This window comes from Benincasa hispida, chromosome 11 (assembly GCF_009727055.1).
Source record: "Benincasa hispida cultivar B227 chromosome 11, ASM972705v1, whole genome shotgun sequence".
In the NCBI taxonomy this organism is placed as follows: domain Eukaryota; kingdom Viridiplantae; phylum Streptophyta; class Magnoliopsida; order Cucurbitales; family Cucurbitaceae; genus Benincasa; species Benincasa hispida.
The window spans coordinates 41,881,851-41,907,565 of NC_052359.1; the positions used below are offsets into that span (position 1 = coordinate 41,881,851).

The 25,715-nt window shown below is 35.1% G+C and overlaps 2 protein-coding genes and 1 long non-coding RNA gene across 3 annotated transcripts; 2 read left to right on the top strand and 1 right to left on the bottom strand.

The window, feature by feature from the left end:
• The first annotated feature begins 3,192 nt into the window (after positions 1-3,192).
• On the top strand, positions 3,193-6,603 carry LOC120091347. The gene is made up of 2 exons (XR_005485693.1): positions 3,193-3,461; positions 6,142-6,603. It is a non-coding gene; the product is annotated as an uncharacterized LOC120091347 (long non-coding RNA).
• Positions 6,604-15,483: 8,880 nt separating this feature from the next.
• On the bottom strand, positions 15,484-16,398 carry LOC120090698. Its single transcript, XM_039048416.1, has one exon. The coding sequence runs from the start codon at positions 16,396-16,398 to the stop codon at positions 15,484-15,486; it is 915 nt and encodes a 304-aa protein (XP_038904344.1).
• A 6,187-nt stretch (positions 16,399-22,585) lies between these two features.
• On the top strand, positions 22,586-25,710 carry LOC120090501 (phosphatidylinositol-glycan biosynthesis class F protein). Its single transcript, XM_039048212.1, has 8 exons — positions 22,586-22,839; positions 22,925-22,990; positions 23,110-23,152; positions 23,455-23,509; positions 23,914-23,962; positions 24,366-24,433; positions 24,603-24,711; positions 25,315-25,710. Exons 1-8 carry the CDS (start codon positions 22,663-22,665, stop codon positions 25,423-25,425), a joined length of 678 nt encoding a protein of 225 aa, XP_038904140.1. The 5' UTR covers positions 22,586-22,662; the 3' UTR covers positions 25,426-25,710.
• Positions 25,711-25,715: the final 5 nt, after the last annotated feature.

Consider the following 25,715-nt stretch of genomic DNA (forward strand, 5'->3'; position numbering starts at 1 on the left):
TAGGATCTACCATCTGTAATAGTTTACAACACTTGCAAACCCCTACAAAGCAGGTCGTATCTATAGTGTCACAAGGATCAGGTATCCCACCTTAATCCTTATACTACAGACCTATTTAGGTTATCACTTAAGGCATGATCCACTTGTATATCTCATATATATGCTTAAGTTTACATACGATTACTATGGAGCTTTTTTTATTGGATATGAGTAAATGTCAGAATGAAATAACACTTATTTTATTCATAAACAATGTGTATATTACAAACAATGAGATTTCAGGAGAATTAGGACACCAATCCCAACACATTGCATAATGGATGTCTATCACATAGACTAAGAAATATTTCAGTGCTTACTGAGCTCCTTGAGAAAGGATTTCCAATTATTAACCAAGTTAAAAGGTTGGATGGCTAACGATAGTCGATGCGTTGAGGGTGGTTTTGATGCGTCAAACTTAATTATGATGTAATGACTATTAGTATACAATAAAGATAAGCTATGCGTAAGCTCAAAATGGAGCTAAGTATACTAACCAAGGGATCTTTCCTTTTCAGGACAAACGCAAATAGAGAGGCGTACAACCCCTTGGATAAGTAGCTTAAGACAGTGTTTTCTAATGCAAGTTTTATGAATGATTCCCAACGCATAGGCATTTCATATGAAGTTATTATATCATGATTTTCTCCAATGAATGTCTTGAAATGAATATTAATCACATGATCCATGTTTTTAAATGATGAAGTTATTTAAGAGTTTAGCATGTGTTTTCCATGCCATGTTTTATTGTATGAAGGAATTAATCTAGTATATTCCATGTCTTACAAGGCACTATATGTTGATATGAAACCATGAGGTATGATTATTTCAAATACGCATATTCTGTATATGTTTTTAAATGTTTAAATATTTGTGCCTTGTACAAACCCTACTTCAATGTTAGTGCCGAAGGTATGGTAAGGTACCTAGATTACAATGATTTTAGGGATCCTTGACACCAAAGGTATGGTAAGGTAGTCAATACCCATCCTAGCTCTACGTGCACGTATGACTATGTCATCGACATTGATGAGATCAAGCAAAAGGACTCTCTCTCAACTAAGGTTAATAGGGATTGAACAAAAAGGCTTTCCCACATGTTCAGGAAGTGGAGTAGTGGAGTTTTAGAAAGAAGTTATTAAATTATTTCAGGGTTCTTACATGATGTATTTTCATGATTTCAATTCCCTTTTTTAAAACTTTTGACTATGATTTATAAATGTTTCTTGATAAGCATGTTTATGTTAACGATGATTAAAAGTATGTTTTACTTAAAATAGTCATTCACTAAGCTTTCAAGCTCACTCTTTTAAAATATTTTTCTCTCTAGGTAGCGGTCGACGTCCCGAAGCCTAGCAATTCTGCTAGTCAGTCACTTCTCATACCCTCAGGAAGATTGCAGTTTATGTGGCTCATAATGTTCTATTATTAATTTATGTCCAGGTCAAAAGAAGGGGAAAGAGTAGAGTTTGTGTTTTATATAAGTGTGGTTTGTGAATCTGTTGTGTATGTAGATGTTGACATTTCTAGTTAGCAATAAATTGTATGTTTAACGTTGACGTTGAAATTATGTGATGAGTTCTAGAGAATTATAAACTGCTAATTAGGTTTAACAAGTGCTAAAACTACAATAGTTGTCATAAGAGGGTTACAAATGCTGTCTTCACATCTCTTCTCGGATTAAGAGGGTAATATGGAAAGGGGTGTGACACTATATCTAAGTGAAGGTCTTCTCTTTATGAGTTCCGTAGCCTAGGAGTAAAGTTATCTAAGCCGAGTCTGGTGTTATGTAAATATTATAAGGGTTTGATATAAAATAAGTTAACTAGAGAGTTGTTGTCATTTTATACTTGGCTAAAGGGTTGTTTGTAATTTAGATCCAAGATAGGCAGTAGTTATCACAAAAAGTTTGAGATGTGATTGGTAAGTGCAAGGTGATGGATAGCAGGTGTTACAAAAGGGTAATGTATGTTATCTCCATTTCCTCTTTCACTTTCGGAAAGGGGCGTGATACCCTTTTGTAAGGAGGTGAAACTTCTTAAAGCCATGGTGATTTGCACTGGTTTTGAAAGTATTCTTCAGTCCATATCTCAAATATCTTGGTTGAGTTTGATTGTTTGGAGGTTATCAATCTTTTGAATGATATAGATGTCAATTTCTCTAAAGTCTTTTTAATTTCTTTATTGTTGAGGCTTTGGATCGGGCCGGTAAGTTGGGGTTCTCTCTTTTCATGTCCATCGTAATCAGAATGCATCGTCGTATTGTGTTGTGTGAAAAGCTCTAGAGAATCTGGAGTCTTCAATACTTTATAATCCTTATCCTTAGTGGTTTATACTAGTTATGTCTTGTGATATCCCTTTATAAGGACTTGATTTTTTGTCTTTCCATTGATGTCCTAAAAAAAACTAGGATATTGAGGCTTCATTTCCCAATATTTTCTAATTTTAAGGTTAATAGTATATGTTTTATATCAATAGATTTACATTCATTTTGCTGAGATTAAACATGTTGAATTTGTGGTTTGAATTTTAAGTATTTTTAAAGTTATTTTACGAAAAAAATTAATTTTAATTTTGAAGAAGTATTAATTTGTAAGTTTATCCAAGAATGAAGTTTGGTCCAATGAAATTGAAAATTCAACATTAAAATAGGCTCACTTTACTCGCATCTAAAAGAAATAAACTCAAAATCATCAATCGTTCAAATATCTATCTTAGACCATGTTGAAGAATGATTTTAAAATAATTAAAATTGATTGTATTTTCACTTCACACTATGAGGTCCTCTTCGTTTCGTAATAATTCAATATCTTTGTAAAAAAGAAACATATATAGATGCATGTACACAACTAACTAAGACGAATCAAAGGGGAGGGAATTTAAAACTTTAGGTCTAACTTGACTTACGTAGATTAGTATAAAGAGAAATTATATTATAAGGTGAAAACAATAATGGAAGTCCTAATCATAAAAATAAAAGTGTATTTAATATATATTTATTCCCCTTCAATTAGTACACATATTAAGAATTAGAAAAATAATAATAGATTGGATTAAATTAAAGCTTTGAAAATTTTAATTTAATTAAATTTTGTTGGTCACGTGTCGGTGGACTTCTTTCATACTATATAACAACCCCTCATTATTAACATTTCCATTCCTTTCTACTCTCTCTCTCTCCAAAAACAACTGTGGAGGTTTGCGTTTGTATACTCAGAAATTGATCTTTAGATTTTTTTTTTTTTTTTGTGCACGGTGGTCGGCCGGTGATTCTGGCTGAGTTAGGTGTTCAACTCGGCGGCGGCGACAACGGCGGAAGATTGAAATTTAAAGGTTGTATTATGGGGTTTTGGCATCAGATGATTTTTCCTGTACGGCGGGTTTGGCTCGCCGTTTATGTCCGTCTTAAAGCTCGCAAAAACGGTCAGTTTTTTTTTTTCTTTCAACTTCTTGCCTTATCCGTACAGTTTGTTTATTTTTTTTAATTTTAATTTTAATTTTTGGTCTTTTTTTCTAACAATTATATGGAAATTAATATCGATTGATTTTAAGGATGGAAATTGATTGATATAGTTGTCTCAAAATGTCTATCTTATAGTATTAGTATGGTTTCTATCTATTTAGTTTTTGTCTTCTTTTCATGTTTGTGTTCCTTATATTTAACTCGTTTGGTAATTATTTTTTTCATTTTTTACCATGATTTATATCTTAGATACAATAATTAAATTTTTAACCAAAATTTTTAAATAATAAAAAATTATTTTTTTACATTTCAAAATTTGGTTTTGTTCTTTAAACTATTGATAAAAAATAGATAACAAAGGAAGAAAATTGAACGGAAAAGTAGTATCTAAAAAATTAAATTTTTAAAACAAAAATACAAAATCAAACCGTTACCAAATAGACCTAAATTTTTAATTAAGTTTTTTTGTTTACTAAGTTATTGAAATTTCAATTTCTTATTTAATAAGTCTCTATATGATTTTTTTTCTCTTTTTCTTTTAAGAAAACACTGATCTTCAAAAGTGGATAAATAGGATATTAGATACAAAATTAGAAGTTTAAAGTTTTAATTAACAATTTTTTCTTAAAAGAAAATAGCCCACATGAATAATATGAGCTTTAACTATCAACCTTGAGATCGAGTTCAATTCTCCATCCTATATATTTAAAAAAGAATTTCATCACATAATTAATCTCATTAAATTTTGTGCTTTTATTGTAAGTAACTTTCTCTATATATATTATTGATAATTTTTACAAATTTTGGGATATATAATTAAGAGCAACATGCACTCATCTTGATGCATCATCTCTTCATCCACGTAAAAAAAAAATTAAATATATTAAAAAAGAATTTATCATATAATAAATTATAATTAGACTATCTAATGAGATGCTTGAAGAAAAGTACTATTCAAGAAGCATTAATAGTTTTTTATAATTTCAGATGCAAGATTAAAAACGGATATCAAAATATGGGTTTTGAATGAAATGATAAAGCAATTTAATTTCACATTAAAAAATAAATAATCAGGCTCTTCTTTTTAATGTATAATTTTTATAAAAAGAATAAATTACCTAAAAAGGTACAAGACACGTCAGCAATTAAATGGGTTTATAGTTGAAATTCCTTTAAGTCGGTAGGAGATTAAGTTCTGATCATTATTTAATTGAGTTTAAGGACATTCAAAAAGGAAAAAAAATAAATAAAAACAATTCAAGTGGGAAATGATCCACCAAACCAACTTTCACTTTAGAAGAAGAAAAAAAACTCTCCTCTTAAAAAACCCTATAAAAAATCTATAAATTCTTTTAAATTTCTTAGTTCTTAAAAAGTGATTATTATTATTATTATTATTATTATTAGTTTGTTGAACGATTTAACTTCAAAATTCTTTAAAATTTAATTTAGTGGATAAAACACTATTTATCATTTATGTTCAATATTTTTACTCTACAATTTACGTATAAATTAATTAAAGTGATAAATTTTTTGAATATAAATTTTTTTTTTTTTTTTTTGTGGATTATCCTAAATAAAGATTCTTAGTATTAATTAAAGTTTAAAAAAAATTAACATTTGTGAGAATTTAAATTAATGAAGTAACTTTATAAAGGTGGATTGGATAAACATCTCTTTCACACAAAGCTATTTTTTTATGCCTCCAAGTCACAAAGCATTGTATATGGCTTGAAAAAGAGAAATTCAACATAAAAAATCACCTCTCTCTCTCTCTCTCTCCTCTTTTTCCAAATTACTATTGTTTTGTGCAAAACAAATTAGATGCTTCCAACAAGGAATCAGGTTCATATGGCTAACCCTTTTGGACCACTTCTTATTGTTGGGAATAGAAAATTACACTCAAATTTAGGGTGAAATATATATATATATATATATATATTTCCCATCTTACATTATGTTTATTTGGTAGGATTTTTTTTTTTTTTTGAATTAGATAACATTTGTGAATTTGACAATATTAGAGCTTGGTATAGATTGTAATATTTAATTGAATCTCCATTAAATATTTGTTTGTGGTCATGTTTGTTAATTATTTAATTTTTAAAATTTGCGTATATTTTTCCTGTGAATTCTTAATCGAATTCTAAAAAAAGAAAAAAAACAGTTTTCAAATTATTTTTTTTTTAGTTTTGAATGTTTAACTTGATTTTTAAAAATATTTGTAAAAAATTAAATTTTAAAAAAGGAAAAAAGAAAAAAGTTTAAAGGTTGTCACACCGGACTTAAATTGTCCATGATGTGGGTGTAGTGAGAAAATTTTCCAAATCTTTTTGGATATGATTCCTTCTGTTGTTTTTTTTTATTTATTTATTATTATGATAATAAGTTGTTTTTTTTTATAAAATTAAGTTTTTAAATATTTTTCTAAGAGAGGTAAAAAAAACATAATAAGTAATAAGGCTGATTTTTTTCATGAATCAAACAAACAGTCTCAAACAAATTTATTTTCCACATATAAAGAAAAACAAAGTTATTTAACCAATTAAAATAAAGTGTATTATCATTAAGAATACATATCGTTCTCAACTATGATATGAATAGAATATTAAAATCTAAAAATTGTGTTCGGTTTGACAGATGAAGGACTCCTGAAGCTCCACGATGATGTTGAAACGTGTGGTTATCAAGATGTAAAGGTTATGTGGGAAATACTGAGGAGATCGGAAGCCGAGTTAATTAATCATCATCCACAAATGAGGCGCAAACACAAGCCATTTTGGAAGGCCTTCGTGTGGTCTAACCCTAGCTCCAACCCATCCACTAGTATAGCTAAAATAACAAATTTTCCAACTTTCAACCCTGTTTCATAGGGAGACAAGTCAAGTTTTCTCCCCTCATGAAATGCCTTAAAAAAATAATGTGAAAATCTTAATGTTGTATCTTTGGCACTTTTTAGGCCAAATTGTGTCTAGAGAAAGTGAATTGTTGTAAATAGAAATAATAATTGCTTCTAAAAGGTTTCCAAGAAAAAGCTCAAATTAATACTTTGGGAGTTGGGAGAAATAATCCACTTCACCTTTGTTAAAAGGTGTATTGTACCATTCACAATGTTTTTGAAGCAATCTCATTCCTAACTTTTTTTTTTCTCTTGATATTTATTTCAAAAATCATGACTATCTAATATGGGCCTTTTTGTTGTATGATAGTAAAATTTTGGAGTTAGAAAGGATAGTTGGATAGAATGATAAAATGGGAAATTGTCGGCTTTGATCCAAAAACATTTTTCCCATTTAAAAGTAATCTCATCTTTAAAATCTATTTTTTTTTTAATCCATTTTCTAACGTTTTAGACTTTAAGTGGAGGAACCCACCACGTAAAAGACAAATTTGCCCCTCAATAAATGGTCATTTCAAAAAGTTAAATTAAATCTCATCTTCCTGTGGAAATCTCTTCATCTTCTTGTAGAAGTTAGGGTTTTCTATTCTACTTCTTCTCGTTGAGTTTCTTCACTATTGTTGGACTCTCTTCTCGCAAAGACTCCCCTACTTCTGTAATAAACACCCATCTTTAGTCTTTCATTACCCCTTCACCCAATTTGGATTTTGACAAAAGGTACTTCTTCCATTTTCTTTCTTTTTAAATGTATCGATTCTATTGTTTATAGGGGGAGAATCTATGTGATTTCTGGTAGGAATGTGTAGTGAAAAACTCAAAACCCCCCTTTTGTTTTATCATCCTTTGAACTTTAACGAACTTAAAAGAACCTAAAAATATATGGGGTAAGGTCTATATGTTCATCTAGGTTTGATTTTGCATTTTTTAGGTGTATTGAAATTCACGAGACAAATATCTCGTGAAGTTGTTGCGAATATTAAGTATTCGCAACAGTGAAAAGTTTTTAAAATAGCTTGAAAGCCCTCTATCATTTATCTTGTAATGTTGTAAGTTTATCTCATGAAGTTACTTCAGAGACAAAAGACAAAAATGAACTCAACTTCACAAGAGACAAAAGTCAGCCTTTCGTCTCTTGTGAAGTTGTGATAATTTATGTCTTTTGTCTCGTGAAGTAACTTCACGAGAAAAACTTTAGAAATCAACTTAACTTCACAAGAGACAGAAGACTGACTTTTGTCTCTCATGAAGTTGAGTTCATTTTTGTCTTTTGTGTCGTGAGGTAACCTCACTAAACAAAAGATAGAAATCAACTCAACTTCACGATACAAACTACATAGAGTAAAACTCAAGCTTTTTTAAAAACTTCACGAGATTTGTCTTTTGGTGATGGCTTTCTAGCTTCTTTCTCATGAAGTTCGTCCTTTTTAAGGATATTTTCTTTCACTAGGGATTTTAACATTGTACCATATTTTGTGGCATATATAAGTAATTATTATGGAGCCAAGGATCGAGCTAGCAGGATACTTTAAGGCTTCGTTATCATCGTGTTATCATCTTGCTAAGACATATATGGTGATCTGGATGAAGTTAACGAGGGTCCAGCTAGACATGTTTAGGCAGACCATATTCAGACCCATCTTAGATACACATTCTCTTTCAATGGACAACTGATACATCACCTACTTCTGAGGGAGGTTGTGGATGATAGACCGAACGTAATTTTTTTAATCTATTCGGGTTTAGGGTGTCATTCGGTAAGGATGAGTTTGACCTCATCACTTGGTTTAGGGTACACACGCGAGCGGTGTAGAATAATCCTACCCTATTAGGCTTAGAAACTTACGTAGTTTGAAACAATTTGAAGCCAAGGAACATTTTCTTGCCATGGACTTTAGGAGCGACAAGGATGCGATGAAAGTGGCACTTTCATATATCATAGAATTAGTCATGATGGGGAGGGAGAAGAAGCAAGTGTTTGACTATAGCATCCTTAGCATTGTGGATGACTAGGAGATTTTTTGCAATCACGATTGAAGTAGTGTGATTTTCTAGAAGACTACCAGTAGTCTTAAGAGAGCTCTCAGCAGTGCTATTGATCGAGCAGAACTCGAGACCTTGGCAAGATACAGCCTGTATGGATTCCCCTTTGCGTTATAGGTTAGTTCACATACGTATTCTACACGTTCTTCATTCTCCATTATCGTCAATTTTTTTTATGCTTTGACTCTAACTTCCTATTTGTAGGTGTGGGCATATGAGACGATTTATTTGCTCAGAGATATTGTGGTAACTCGTATTAGTGAGATAGCCATTCCACGTTTGTCTCGATTCGAGAGTAGGAAAAACCTAACATTTGCCTCATTAGACAGACATATTTCATGACACGACGAGTAATGGATTGAAATTTTTTTGATATATTGTTGTAAATTCATTCTGCTTATGATCCTAACTTGTCACATGCAGAGAAACTTCGTTATAACTGAAAGAACCCTATGAAGGGACCATAAACGGAAGCGGATCGTCCCAATTTCTCATAATTTTACAGAACATAAAATTTTTACAGCGAAAAGAATAAAATTATGCAATGCACAAATAAATTACAACATGCTATAAAAGAATTTATAAATAAAATAAAATAAAATGTGTGGGAAAAACCTTACCTTTTTTAAGAACGATTCTTCGATCGGAAACCTCGATCTCCAACCGGACACAACCATGAACACAACCTCGATATTCTCATGTGAGAACCTAGAAAAAAAAAAAAAAAAAAAAAAAAAAAAAAAACCTTGATCTCCAAATTGGGGGGTTACAACTCCCTCTAAAAAAGAACAATTTTCAAAAAAAATTAATTAATTAATTAATTAATAATTTAATATATATTCACATGCTAACTACCTTATTATATAAATATATATTAAACTACATGTTAGATCAAATATAATATATAATCTATAGTTTTAATATTTTATCATATACAATATAACCTATAGTTTCATTTTTCTCACAAATGGCTTTTAACATAAATCACATTTATATTAAATTTAACCATATGAATCCAATTCATACAACTAATATTGGAATCATATTCAAATATTTATTTCTTCTCAAATAAATACTTAATATTATAATGTATCAAATACATTATAGTAATTATATCATATATAATTAAAATTTAATTAATTATATGATATATAATTAATTCTCTCAATTAATTTGAACCATTCAAATTAATCCAAAAACTGATTCTCACTAAAAACTCGTTGAGCTACCGAGGGGACTTCATGGACCTATAGTTTGAAGCTCCAATGGTACGTGAATAATTAATAAAACTCTTTAATTAAATTATTTATTATCCGTTAACTATCGGGCACTCCACTAAAGATCGGTAGCTGCACTTTTCGCACTGCAGATATATTTCTGTCTCCATTGGATATAACCAATTAACAATACAACGACCCTTCACAAATTGCTTGTAAGTACAGCTGGACCAAAATTACCATTTTGCCCCTGTAGTTACATCTAACTCCTTAAGTACCATTGATCCCTCTAATAAACAAGAAATCATAGTCTAACTATGACCAAACGCCTCTCGAGCAAGGAGAGAGTGTGGCACCACATTGTTCAAGCCCCGGAATCAGCTCTTAATGGAGCAATTTTTCTACTTACTCCAACATTGGGGAATGAGTGAATTTTTTCTTGTGTAGCTATGTTCCCAGCTCCTCAATCAAACGAATCCCTAAAATGGTAGGCTTGTTAAGTCGACGGTCTGACCACTCTCACCCATAAAAAATCAAAGGATTGCCTTCATAGGTAGGAGTTCACAACTCACTTAGGATTCAGGTCATGTTACCCATAGTCATCCTGGTGAAATGTAAGTCTCTATTATGAATGGTGTTATATAGTGAGACTAAACATTTCGTAGTCCGGTTTCATACAGACTCCTTTATATAGAATATCTCCACTCACATGTCTCCATATGAATGATCATAATCAAACCATTTGTAGCACTTTACAACAATTGTAATACAAAGCGAGTCATACTCTTAGTGTCACCAGGATAAGGTATCCAGCCTTATCCATCTACTACAGACCATTTAAGTTATCACTTAAACATGATCCACCCATATATCTCTACATATATGTTTAAGCTACAAGATAACCTTGGATGTTAGTTTATTGGTTTGTGGTTAATGCAACTAATTTTGAAAGAAAACATCATATATTTTATTGCATAAATAAAATGTTTGTACAATACAATTACAAACTATAGGACCCTACGTGATTTAGGGCAACAGCCCCAACAATAAAAGTACGACTAGTAACAATAGAGGAGAAGGTAGTTCACATGTGCCACGTAGTTCCTGCCCTTGAAGTATATGTCCTCCTAACTAGTCTTATTGGTGAGGGTGACGTCGTCATGTCGAATGTGATGTTGGCAACGATCAGGGTGATCATAGTGACAAGGGCGGGGGTCGTCATGAAGACAGTGACGACGAGGATATTCGTAGCATCGAACTAAATCATGTCCATAATGAGGGTGATCATGGTGACGATGAGGGTGATCATCGACACAATGACCGGCAAGACCAGGACCAAGACCAAGTTCATGTTGATGTTGATATGAGTTAGGTGAACGAAGATCCCTCTTGTCTGAACATCGACATTCACAATTCTTTGGAGCCCACTCGTAGACCAAACATCGACACTAACAATTCTCCACATATAACGCGTTATGGAGTACCAGATAATGAGACATCCCACGTTGTGGGAGAGATAAGATGATTGGAGAGTGGCATAGATCGGATTGAGACCAGTGTTAAGTCTGAGTTCAACACCCTCCATTCTAAGGTCGCTGATATTCAGCGGGATGACTCTGAAAGGTTGTGGGATAACATGTCTAAGGATGTTGGTGGTCCATCTGGAGCTGAAGGGGATATTGCATCGAGGCCCTCTAAAGAAGGAGTTGAGGGAGCAAAGGATGACTTAGTTTTCCTCGCTCTCCAAATCAGTCCTAACATCGACGAAGATATTCATAGTCCTTAGGAATCAATATTTGGAGGACAGGAGATTATTAAACTTGACTCACAGGATATTCGTGGATATTTGTGCCTTCAAGTGCTAGTGGTACAGGCAAGAATGAGTCTGCAGAATCGAAGGTACGTGAAACTTGATAGATAAAATTACTCTCTCGCAAATTTTGATTTCAGCTAATACACGTTGCTATTAAAATAGAAATATAGTACATCAGTTATATCCCAAGAGACCCAACCGATGAAGGATGCCGCCTCAGTCATCGTACATAATCCGCGTAAACGAGGCCTGAGAATAAAACATAGATGAAAGGCATGTAATACATCAATTACTGATACCCAATCAGTTGGTAATCTACATGTTTTATGTATGTTGTTATATTAAGTTTATTCATTTTGGTCATTATGGTTTTTTAATTTAGACAGTACAAATAGTGGAAGGTGAAGATGGGGATAAAAAGCGAGAGACAACAAGTTGCAAGGGCAAGACATCCATACCCTCGATACTGAAATTGTTGAGGTTAGTATTTTATGATGTTGATATGTGCTTTTGGATGTCGTATTACATTCCTAATAGTTATCAAAATACGTCCACGAGAAAATTGGATCATTAAAAAATAGACAAGGAATGCCAACAGCACCTCAGAAATTGGAGGAATAGTGGGAAGTTGCTCGATTGAAGGTGAAACAAGAGGCAGCTGAGAAACTGAATGACCCAATTTCTGTTCCTGTGCATGTTCCAGTTATGTTGCACGTTCCAGTGGCATCGCGGGGAGGATGATCCGGATGGGTGCATACACACCAAGTTTTGCATAAATTAGAACTCTAATGAGCGGATCTTGAGTAGAAGCGGATTGACCAAATTCCATAATTTATTGAATGCAAAGTTTTACAGTAAACAAGCAATAAGATATGCATTTAAATCTAAATTACAACATGCTTTAAAAGAAAAAGGTTTCAAGAAACCTCACCTTTGAAGACCTTTTTCTTCACGTTTTCCTCGAACGGATCACAAAGTTCTTGAAGACCTTCTTCAAGATAAACCCCAACCAAAACCGAACACTACCACAATGAAAACCTTGGTATTCTCAGGGTGAAAACCTAAGAATGTTGGGCTCTGACTATTTTGGTTAAGAGAGAAAGCTTAATATGTAGAGGAAGAAGATTAAGAACTTTTACACAAAACTCAGACACATAATACTTTTGTATTTTTTTCTCTCTTTAGCCTTAGTTTAAGAAGAAGAAAACATTTTTCTTTTTCTACTTATCATAAAAAATAACCACCACCCACTAATGTAGGTGGAGAGAAAAGATGGGGAAGGGATTTGTAACTTCCTTCATTATTATCAAAATATAATAATATAAATATAAATATGATAACTAACTTATCATATTATTTATATAGTAAATTATATGTTATAAATATAACATATAATCTATAGTTTTAATATTGTATAACATACAATATAAACTATAGTTTCTTTTCTCTATTATATGGCATTTAATATAAATATTATTTATATTAAATTTAACAACTATAAATCCAATTCATAGAAACTATATTTGAATCTCATTTAAATATTTATTTCCTCCCATTAAGCTATAATGTATCAAATACATTATGACAATTATATCACATATAATTGAAACAACTTAATTATACCATATATAATTAAATCCCTCTATTAATTGAACAATTCAAATTAATCCAAAAACTGATTCTCAACTAAATCCTATTGAGCTACCAAAGGGACCTCATAGACCTGTAGTTTAAAGCTCCAACTGTACATGAATAATTAATTAAACTCTTTAATTACATTATTCACCATCCATTAACTGTCGGACACTCCATTAAAGATAGATAGCTACATTCTTTGCACTACAGATATATTTCTATGTCCATTGGATATAACCAATCAACAGTACGATGACCCTTCACAAATTGCTCGTAAGTACAGCTAGGCCAAATTATCGTTTTGCCCCTGTAGTTATATCTAAGTCCTTAAGTACCATTGATCCCTCTAATGAACAATAGATCATAATCCAACTATGACTAAACCCCTCTTGGGTCAGGAGAGGGTGTGGCGCCACATTGTTCAAGACCCGGAATCAGCCTTTAAGGGAGCAATTTATCTACTTACCCTGCCTCATGGGAGGAGTATATTCCATCTTGTGTAGATGTCTTCCCAGCTCCCCAATCAAACGAATCCTCAAAATGGTAGGCTTGTTGAGTCGGTGATCTGGCCATTCTCACCCATACAAATCAAAGAACCGCCTTCATAACCAGGAGTTCACAACTCATTCAGGATTCAGGTCATGTTACCTATGGTCATCCTGGTGAAATGTAAGTCTCTATTATGAACATCGTTATATAATAAGACTGAGCATGTCGTGGTCCGGTCTTATACAAGATCCTTTGTATATAATATCCTCGCTTGCATGTCTAATACATGAATGGTCAGGATCAGGTCATTTTTAGCACTTTACAACAATTGTAACACCTACAAACCGGGTCATACTCGTAGTGTCACCAGGATAAGGTACCCAACCTTATCCATCTACTACATACCATTTAGGTTATCACTTAAACATGATCCACCCATATGTCTCTACATATGTGTTTAAGTTACAAAAATAATCATAGATGTTAGTTTATTGGTGTTTGGTCAATGCAACTAAAATATCATATGTTTTATAGACAATGAATAAAACATCAAATATTTTATTAAATACGTAATGAGTTTGTTCAACAATTTTTACAAACTATAAGACCCTATGAGATTTAGAGCATCAACCGCAACAGTCACCATATAAGGCCCTTGAACCTCAAAGAAACAAGAGTAGGGGAAAATATAAGGGATATAACCCTATGGTCCCAATTCCAAAACAGATAGAGAAGTACATGATAGAGTGGATAAATCGTCCACAATAGCACCGTTAAACTCGTAGCGACTGTGCATAGTATCTAGAAAAGAGAATGATTGGTGGAAGTCCCTAGTTCATCCAGTTCAATGGTTGGATGAAGAGGTAAACATCTAAAATTTTTCCTTATTTTCGGATTTTTTATAGTCTTCATTAATATAGTTTTTAACGTCCACAAAAAAATTATTGATATCTTGTTCATATTCTTACGACATAAAATACTGAGTGAAAATTCTACGACCCAGAGTATCCCTTCGTTCACGACAGCTGATCGAGCAGTTATTGTAAGTTATCATCAATTAACTATAATAGTTTATTTACGATGTTTTTTATGTTGATTGCACCTAATTTTGTTGACAGAACTTATTTCGTCGTCCATATAAGTTGTACTCTGAGTGGAAAACGTCACAATGCACTATGACATATGACTGGGATAAAGCAAGCATATTACTGAAGTATGTTTAAGGCGAGCTGACTGACTAAAGTATTTCGTGTTCCACTATTGATGTCATATGCATACCTTACAATATACTTGATGTACATTGGATATTGGTCAAGATAGACATGGTGCAAGATAGGTTAGTTGTTTCAGATTCATACAAGAGACTCTGTACTTAGTCGGAACTGGAATATCACTTCACAAAGCAGGTGTGATATTGGCTTGCCCTAAATTGCCACTGACTCTTTAGAAGCTGGAGCGAGTTGAAAATGCACCACAACAATCAGTTAGCAGAGATTGTGGTATATTTTGTGCCAAGATGTTTGAGTATGTTGTAACTGGGTGTAATATGTCCACTTTGACCCAATCAAATATGAATTTCTTCATACGTCAGTTTGTTGTACAAATATATATGAACAAAGCTATTTATTAGTGCATTTGTTTATCTTCAATGGTGTTTGTTTTCTACATCTTTTTTTTATACTTCACTTGAGATAATTAAATATTACACTGTCAAGTTAGTTTAATTACAAAATGTTACACTGTAAAATAACCCAATCAAATTGTAACATAAATTGGATTTATGTTATTGCCAATGGTTTTCAGTAAGTTACTCGATTGTAGCCACACATACTGCACCAAGTACATTTGTGAATCTGAGTGACCTCTCCTGCATATGGTATTCTTATCTCCTAGTGGAGGCCAACTTGAGCAACACGAATCGGCGACAATATTTGGATGTCTTCGTAATCATCCCCCTGAGGCCCTTCTGAAATAGAGCCTAAAGGGAAAATAGGTTCTCCATATGATCCGTAAATAGCCTGAATATTGTAGTAAGGGGAACAAAGTGTGCATGGATCAATGTTCCGGTAACGGACTGCTGCAATCGCATGGGAGCATGGCATGTCGTAATAATCAAAATCCTTGCACGAACACATACGCGCATTCAAGTCAACAACTCCACTAAGGTGAATACCAACAACTTTAAAAATGTGTTGATCAATCGGCCTCACAAAATGCCTTTTAGTCGTCATTTTCGTCTCCGCATAATCTGAAAGCATCGTTTGACGACTCGATGTATAGGTTCTTGGATGAAACCAGTCTTGCAACAAACCCCTTATGTGATCAAGAAATTTAGTTATTGGCAATGTTCTAGCGTCCTTTAGTACAACATTTAAACTCTTAGTCGCATTTGTAGTCATCTGATTAAACCTTCGTCCACATTGAAATTCCCTGGCCCATTTTTCAAATCCAATTTCCTCTAAGTATTGGCCCATTCCTCTTATTGGGATAATTTCAGCCCAATGTACTTGAAAAGTAATCTCACGGGGTGATTTTGCAACTAGGAAGAAATCGGGGAGGGGAGATTTTTTCCCAAAATGCTTGAGTAGGTTTAGACTTATATGATGAATGTAGAAACAATGAAAGGCAAAAGGAAATACCTTACTGATTGCTTTGCTTATGCTTGCTTTACGATCTGATACAATGACAAGTTCAGATATAGCCCCAACCGCCTCCTTAACGTGCCCAAAAAAACCATGTCCGAGCTTCTCCCGTTTCACTATCCACAATGAAAAATGCAACTGGATATATTTGACCGTTCTCATCAATTGAATTCATGCTTAACATGACACCCTTAAACTTATCTCGTAAGTGTGTCCTGTCAACAACCAAAACACACCTTATGTAGTTCAAAAAGCCTCGTATTGACGGACCCAAAGCCATGAAGACGTACTTGAATTGAATCATGATGAGGATATTCGTAGCGTCAAACTGAATGACGCCCACAGTGAGGGTGATCACTGAATCAAGTTCAATTTGTAAACAATGCCAAGGTTCATTATCTTCAAAGCTTCCCCGTAAGCATGTAATTGGCTAACGACGAGCAAAGTTAGGTGTCCTTTATTTTAGAATCTCTTCCGAAGAGTTTTCTTTAATTTTGCTGCATTGCAGTTATAAACAAAATACAATACAATTTGACTGTCATTTTGTACACGATAAAGTTACTTATGGATTCTTGAAGTTGCTTCCCATTCGATCTTCATTCCAGTTTGCAGATATGTTCGTCGAGGCTTCCTCCTCAACTCATTTGCACTTTCTTATGTCTAAAGTGGAAGTCGAAATAGCTAAGAAAAAGCAAGAAAAGAGTTGACAAAGGACAGAGAGAAAGGAAGAGACAGAGAAGCTTATGTGAGGAAGGTAACTTTCTTCTTCCTTCTGTATATCAATATGTATATTTTCCTTCTTTCTTTTTTCATGTTCTTTATAGAATGAATTGATGATTTATATACAACAATTGAATACATAAAACGACAAAATGGAGAGGAATCCAATTTACAAACTTTGTCCATTTTAGGTATGCAGGTGACCGGGCAGCTGCTTGATATACCAGAATCAGTTTGGGGAGAGAGACAGGTCACGGTGGTGACTGAGCTGGCTCCAAGCTGGCATTCTTCTTTTGTCAAATGAGCTGAAGTGTCATCCTTGTCATCCCCCTTCAAGCGAGAGCTTAACTAAGTTAGGCGAGCTTGCTATGCAAATAAGAGAAAGTTTGAATTGGCAGTGTTTTGGGGAGACAGTTCGCGAGCTGCTCGGTTGTAGGAACATACCGTAGTGGAGTTGATCTCTTAAGATGAGATCCCGAATAAAATGCACATTAATTTCGATGTGTTTGGTTCGAGCATGGAAGACAGGGTTAGCAGCCAATGCACCTGCTCCCATATTGTCACACCAGAGAACGGGAATGCCGGTTGGAGAGAAGCCTATTTCAATGAGTAAGTTGCGAACCCAAATGATTTCAATAGCAGCATGAGCAAGAGCTCAGTATTCTGATTCTGTGCTAGAATGTGATGTGGTTGCCTGTTTCTTAGAGGACCAAGAATAAGAGTGGAGCCAAGATAAAGACAGTAGGCAGCAGTGGAGTTCCTATCATCAAGGTTTGAGGCCTAATCAACATCAGAGTATGTTGAGATGGTGAGGTGTGGATCAAAATGGATAGTTAATCCAAGTTGTGGTGTTCCAACTAGGCAGCGAAGGACTCTTTTGACAGCTGACCAATGTACATCAGTTGGAGCTTTGAGAAATTGGCTTAACTTATTGACAATGAAAGCTATATCTGGGCGGGTATTGGTTAGATATTAAAGAGCACCAACTATGCTACAATAAAGGAAGGGATCAAGGAGAGGTTGGCCTATGTTGATAGATAACAAGGTGCCAGGGGCAGCAGGTGTTGGACAAGGCTTGACATGCTGTAGATTTAGCTTGGCTAATAGGTCAGTGATGTATTGAGCCCAGTGAAGGTGAAGACCTGTTGGTGTATAGTTTATTTGAATGCCAAGGAATTTGCTAAGTGTGCCAAGATCTTTAAGGGAGAATTGGTTGTGGAATATGGATACAAGATGATCAATATAGGCTGGATCACTGCCTGTAAGGATTAGGTCATCCACATAGACAAGAAGCATGGTAATAGATGATGAGGTTTGCATATAATATAGGGAGGTGTCAAGGGAACTTACTTTGAAACTAGAAGAAGCGTTTCAGCTCATCATTCCAAGCTCGAGGGGCTTGTTTAAGGCCATAAATTACTCGATGGAGCTTGCAGACATAGTAAAGGTAAGTTGCACTTTCAAAGCCCGGAGGTTGAGTCATATAAACAGTCTCTTTGAGTGTGCCATCAAGGAAGGCATTATTAAAGTCTATTTGACGAAGTGGCCAGAGATGAGAGACTGCAAGTGTGAGGATAATCCTGTTAGTGGGGGGTTTGACAACAGGGCTGAAGGTGTCAAAATAATCAAAGTCAGGGTGCTGATGGAAGCCTTTGGCAACAAGACGTGATTTAATCGCTGAACTGATCCTTGTGCACCACGTTTTAATCTGTAGACCCATTTGCAGCCAACTATAGTGGAGGTAGAGAGAGGAGGGACTAGTGTCCAAGTATTTGTGCACTGCAGGGCTGTACGTTCTTCAACCATTGCTAGTTTCCATTGTGGAACTGATAGGGCTTGAGAAACAGTATGTGGCTCAGCTTGAGTGAAATCAGTAACAAGTTCTGTAGACCAAACTTTGGGCTTAAAGACACCTGCCTTACCCCTAGTGATCATGGGATGAGTGCCTAGTAAAGGCTGAGCTGAGACTTGCTGATGTTGGAAGAAGGGCTGTGGAGGAGAATTTGGTGGAAGTGAGTCTGTAGAAGAATTTGGTGAGTTGTGTAAGGCTTGAGATGGAGACATGAGTGGAGAGCTTGGAGATGGTAAACCAGAGTTTGAATGTGGAGTGATTGGGGTTAACAGGGGATTAAGACTATGATGTTGGTCCTAAGATGGATGAGAAGGGTGGGTAACTGGTGACTGACACGATTGGGGCAAGTTTATTGATGGTTGAGAAAACCAAGTAGTGATTGGAGGTGCTGAGGTAGGAAGGTTGGAGGGTTGGTTATTGGCAAAACCAGTTTGAAAGGGGAAATCCTCTTCATTAAACACCACATGGCATGAGATAATTATTTTACCATCATCAGTGAAGCAACGGTACCCTTTGTGCATAGGTGAAGGACCAACTTCTTGCTGTGGAAATCAAATTTGTGAGACTGATAGGGCCATAGATGTGGGTAGCAGGCACATCCAAACACTCTAAAGGATGTCAGGTCCAGTTTTCTTCCAAGTAGTGCTTCCATTGGGCTGATATCCTAAAGAACAGAAGAGAGAAAGCCATTAATAAGAAGCACAATGGTTTGAAAAGCATACCACCATAGATGTAGGGGCATCCTAGCTTGAGCAAGGAGTGTTAAACCAGTCTCAACAATATGCCTATGTTTGCTTCAACACGACAATTATGGGCTGAAGTGTGAGGACAAGACAGTCTGATATGGATTCCCAGCTGTGTGCACATGTGAGCAACAGGTTGGTATTCCCTTCCTCCATCCATTTGCAAAGTCCTAGTAGTTCTATTAAACTGTGTGCGAGCAAGAGCTTGGAAGTTTTGAAAGGCAACTATTGTATCACTCTTTTGTTTTAGGGGATAAAGCCAAGTGAACCTGTTGAAATCATCCACAAATATGACATAGTAAGATTACATCCACTGGTCAATTTAGACAAAATTTTAGAGGATGGATGGCCTAATCACCTATGGAGAAGTAGTTTGGAGACAGTAGTGCTGGTTGTAAGAGCTGAATGTAAGGAAAGCTGATTGGACCAATTTGTCAAATGAGCACCTGAGGGTCCTTATGTGGAGGGTGATTTATTTTCAGCTGGTTGACATTATCTAAAAGGTAGAGTCCATCTTTAAGTTGTCCGGTCAGAAGTGCCACCCCCGAGTCTTTGTCCTTAACCACACAAAATTCAGCATGAAATTCAACCACAACATTATTATCATTTACTAATTTGGACACACTGACTAGATTTTTGGTGATTGCAGGTACATAAAGTATGTTTAGTAAGGACAGAATGCCATTCTCAGTGTGTAATTTGGAGTGTCCTGACTGAGATATACTAAGAGGAGTACCATTACCAATAAGAACTCTATCATTACCTGTGTAGTTGGAGGAGGATTTAAGGAAGGCTGGGTTGCTGGTTACATGTATTGAGGCTCCACTGTCAACATACCAATTAAGGTCAGCTACTATTTCAGGGGAGGCAACTGTTGAGTGAGCAATTAACGTTGAGGAGGGTTGTTTTTTATGTCTATTTGCGGGTAGCTGAGTAGATTCAGCTTGAGTATGTGTCTGTCTAGGATTATTGAACTCTTTGTTGTACCTGAAATAACAGATATCAGCAGTGTGGCCTATCTTTCCACAAGTTTGGTAGGTAGGCCTGGTTGTAGAGGCATTGTTCCATCGACCGCGCCCTCTACTTCTTCCTCCTCCACCTCTTTAGTTTGAGGACTGATTGTATCCATAGGTGTTTCGATGGGAGTTTGATAAATTAAGACTATTTTGTACTACATTTACTAATGGAGAGTTTGGGGAAATAGACATATTTGTCATACCAATAACACCAGACTTGATAGCCAGCTGATACTCAAGTCTTTTCTCATAAGATAACAAGTCAGATTGAAGATCAGACCACTTGGTTGTGCCTTTGCTTTGCACAGCTATAACAACCAGATTGTACTCCTCATCCAGGCCAACCAACACTTAGGAAATAAGGTCAGAAGGAAACACTGGTGAACCTGCAAGAGCAAGACTGTCAGCATATTTCTTCATTAAGGTTAAGTACTCACTCATCTTCAGGGCAGCTTTGCGAGTTTGTTGAAACATTCTCTTCAGGTAGTCAGTTTCAACCCTCAATTGAACTCCAACAAGCCCTTTGACATCTTCCCACAGCTCCCTTATTGTTTGGTGTCCTATTACTTGCGTAACAATGTCTTGATTCATGGAGTTGTAAAGCCAACCTAACAGTAGTTGATCAACTGCTATCCACGCATCATAAGCTGGATTAGGTTGTAGCTCAGCTCCTGCTGAAGTTGCAGGGCTTGGATCAGCACTTGAACTTTCACCTGAGTTTTCATTGGTTTGCCTGACAATGAAACGGCTTGGGCAAGGATTTTCTCCGGTTAGAAAGCCTTCCAGACGGTAGCTTCTGAGGATTGGCCATGCTAGGTTTTGCCAAAGGAGAAAATTGGACCTATCTATCTTAATGAATGTCACCTGGTTTAGTAGCTAATTGAGGGGTAGATTTGTAATGTTTCCACTATTAACGATTGCAGGAAAGGTAAGCTGATGGGTAGTAGGTGGATTTGCCATTTCAGGATCGTTTTTTCGCTTACCAAGAGAGTAGCTAGTAGCTCTGATACCAAGTCGAAATAGCTAAGAAAAAGCAAGAAAATGGCTGACAAAGGACAGAGAGAAAGGAAGAGACAGAGAAGCTTACGTGAGGAAAGTAACTTTCTTCTTCCTTCTGTATATCAGTATGTATATTTTCCTTCTTTCTTTTTTCATGTTCTTTACAGAATGAATTGATGATTTATATACAACAATTAAATACATAAAACGACAAAATGGAGAGGAATCTAATTTAACAAACTCTGTCCATTTTAGGTATGCAGGTGACCGGACAGCTGCTTGATATACCAGAATCGATTTGGGGAGAGAGACAAGCTACGGTGGTGACTAAGCTGGCTCTAAGCTGGCATTCTTCTTTTGTCAAGTGAGTTGAAGTGTCATCCTTGTCAGTGGATGTTTTAAATTTACACGCTCGATCTTAAGGGGGAGTTTTAGTTTTTTTCCAAGTCAATTTCTGTTTGTATATAGCAGTGAACTAGTCCATTGTTGAAAGTTATAGAATAGTCATTTTGTTATCTCATTTTTAGGTTTGTTTGAACTAGATTTGTATTTACATTATTTACTCAAACACAACATATAAATATGGGTGTAGAATTCTTCATTGAATGAATGAAAATAGAAGATTATTTATTCCTCATTAGTTTTGTGATTCTCCCCAATTTTATTTTCTTCCAAAATAATATAGCTTTGAATTGAGCCTTCAAAACAAAGCTTGAACTTTACTTTTTAAAGGCATTGCATAAAAATCGTTTCTTGCTTTGATTTTACTAGAAAAGGTCGCCACTTAAGTTTTTTTCATTTAATATTTACTAAAAAAATTTCAAGATTCAAACCCCATCGTTAGACTCAATTTGACAAGTTTTTAAGTATTAATTAATAAAAAGTCTATTAAATTAATAAATAAAACATTATACCAACGTACTAATAATAACAAACGAATAAAAGTTCAACATTTTAAAATTCAGAAATAATAATAACCAAATAAAATGAATTTTTTGTATTTATAAACACACTTTCGAAAGATCCAATTCTCTCTCCGGTCTCGTTCATCAAAGTTTGGAGTGGGCGTTTGCCTGAGCAAAGAGAAACTACGGCAATGGAGATGGAGAAGAAAGAGATGGCTTGTGAAGCTTCGATTCCCATATCAATTTCAGAAGCCTTCTTCCTCCATCTGATCTGCGCCCTAGGGCTAGCCCTAGCTTTCTGGATTGCTCGTTATATCTATTCCACCGATCTCATCTCCGATCCTTCTCGCACTCTCTTCTTGATTTTGGTATTTCTCTCAATTCCCCTCTGCTTTCTCTTTTCGAATGTACTCCTTGCATTTTGATTCATCTTTCTTCTCTCTCCTTCCTCAGGCCATTGAATGTCCGATTGTGATTCTTCTTTACAGCCGGTATCGTACGGACAGGCAGCAATGCTCGGTATACTTGATTCTCGTAGCTTGTTTCGTTTTAGTCTGTTTTTTCATGAGAAAATGTATTATTTTGAAACCAGATAATGAGTTATGAAAACTTGGACTGTGTTCTATGTGAATTTGCAGTACTTGAAGGCTGTGGCTCGAGGCTTGCTTGGACTTCCCGCTGGTTAGTTGGAGAAAACTCATTCCACTTGCCTGTTTTTTTATTTTCATTCGTTTAATGAGTGTTTTGAAGTTGTTCTCCATCTGTTCATGTGATTAAGCATTTTGAGGAATTAAATTCTGAATGCGAAAATCATTCACATTAAAGTCGTCAACTACATCTCACAATGTGTTTAGCTCACTTCACATAAAGTGTTGTGAGAGTTATTGGACTTGTCCAGGAGGAAGGATATAGCCGTTTTTGTTTTGCTTATTCATTTAGATGTATAGTGGTTTGGTTCATCTGATGCGGCCTTTATTATGCAGGTGCTGTTATTAATGCTTTTGGAGCAATAGTTCTAGGCGCGCCTGTTGGTGCTCAGTACGTGAATTAGTGACTAAAAATCTATATTTTTCATCTCCCATGGATTTGCAAGTTTTGAATATTATGGTTTGAATGGAAATTTTAATCCAGAATTTGTCCAACAAATAAATCAAGATCTGCTCTCTGTCACAGCTGGTATTTTATCATAACCATTCATGGAAACACTACTTTTTTTCCTTTTTCATTCAATCCATATTGTGAATATTTCATGTGGAATTTACTTGGGAAGAAGATTAATCGACAGTAGCATCATTAGGCATGCCTGATCGTTTTATAATTATAAACATTGGTGTCCCACACCTCTAAACTTTCTCGAGGTCGAATTATGACGGTCATTAATAATATATTTGATCCTGTATACGTTTTTGTATGCATGCTCTGAGTACTTCTCCTTGGCACAGATACTTCGTGAAGACCCTTAACTGGTCACTTGTGATGTCATTGTTCAATGTAAGCAAGCAATTCTTTAATACATTTCCTTCGATGGATATGTATCTAACTATATTGTTTTAAGTTCTTCAACCTTTCTGAAACATGTATGGTTGCCATTGGCTATTGTCGTGCATCCTTAAGATGAGTGGGACCTATATTTTTGCTTTCAGTTGTCTTGGCTATATTTTTAAACTCTGAAATTAGTAAAGACTACTCCGTGATTCATGAAAATGGAGCTTTTCTTGTATTTAGACAGTATTTTCTGTTTGCTTTGCGATGTCATTCTCTTTGTACTAAAATTTCGGGGTAGATGTAATGCTGTGTTAGAAAGCAGATTTCTTCATGATTTCTCCTTTTCTTCACATATTGGTATAAATATGCTTTCCTTTAACGGTAATGTTTCTTGCTGGTATTCTTGTAGATCGTGCCTTCAGCGTGTGTCTTTGGTTCATCATGGAGAGATTGGCAGCGCCTATTTGCTTACACAAAGTATTCCTCCAGACATTATCTCTCTTCCTTCTCTTAGTCTGTTCATTTAAACTTACCTACTTGACGTGAATGTATTCTTTTACTTGCAAGATATTTAGTTCACATTTAATTAGGTAAATACAAATTTAAAATGAAATGTTTATATAGAGTGAATGCTGTGGAATTGCAGGCCAAATGGAACTATTGATCACATGATATGCATTCCAGCACATGGTGCCATTATTGGAGCATGGTTTGGCGCATGGCCCATGCCACTTGATTGGGAAAGGCCATGGCAGGTACTTGTTTTTCATACAGCATTTGTGTTATCCCCATCAAACTTTCGCATGTCAAACCTTAGTGACATCCAATAATGTCAATTAGCAGTCTTTAGTTTGAACTAGGAAATTTAAACTTTCGCATGTCAAACCTTAGTGACATCCAATAATGTCAATTAGCAGTCTTTAGTTTGAACTAGGAAATTTAAAATATTGCATGATTTCAAGGCATCCTAAAAACGGTGGAGTCAAGTCTGCTTATATCTAACCCGTGGATTCAACGGTAGAATGCTAAATGGTTGTGCCTGGTTTTCTTGGATCTATTCATAATTTGTAGGCATCCTAAGGAAAAAAGAATGAACCAAGTTTGCTCGTCGCAAACTTGTGAACTTGCACTCAAATGTTTTCAGGACTTATCCACGAAAAAGAATAATTCAGTAGACATTTTATGTGCCCATGGTTTTATATCGGATTCAAATAAGATGTCTATCAGGATTTGGTTCCAATTTCTGTCTACGCTATTTTGTGGACATCATTTCTACATCTAGTGCTCCTAACCTCGAAAGTCTTGGTTTTCTCGCATCTATGTGAACTATATTAAATACAGATTACTTTAATATGCAGGAATGGCCAATTTGTGTGAGTTATGGGGCAATACTCGGCTACTCAATCGCAATGGTAGCATCCTTGGTTTTCTCACATCTGAGGGGTTCGCAGCATGTTAAAAGAGACTAACTTCCCAGTATTCCGTTCTAGCTCGATTATCAAAATTTTCCCTTTCTCCTCATTTTTCTCTTCGCCAGGGTTTTTCTTCAGGTGCATCGCACGATACTCCTTTTTTGAACGTTCTCACCATTCATGTTCTTTTGAATATCTATCGCTATCAACACACATGAGCTGTTTCTTTGTAGCCTGTATAATGCACGAAAGCTCCTTTTTTTGTTTCTCCGAATGGGGACGTCTTCATGTGAATTCTCTCTATATATAGTGTGCGAAAAATTGCAGATTCTTTTCCTTTTACACTG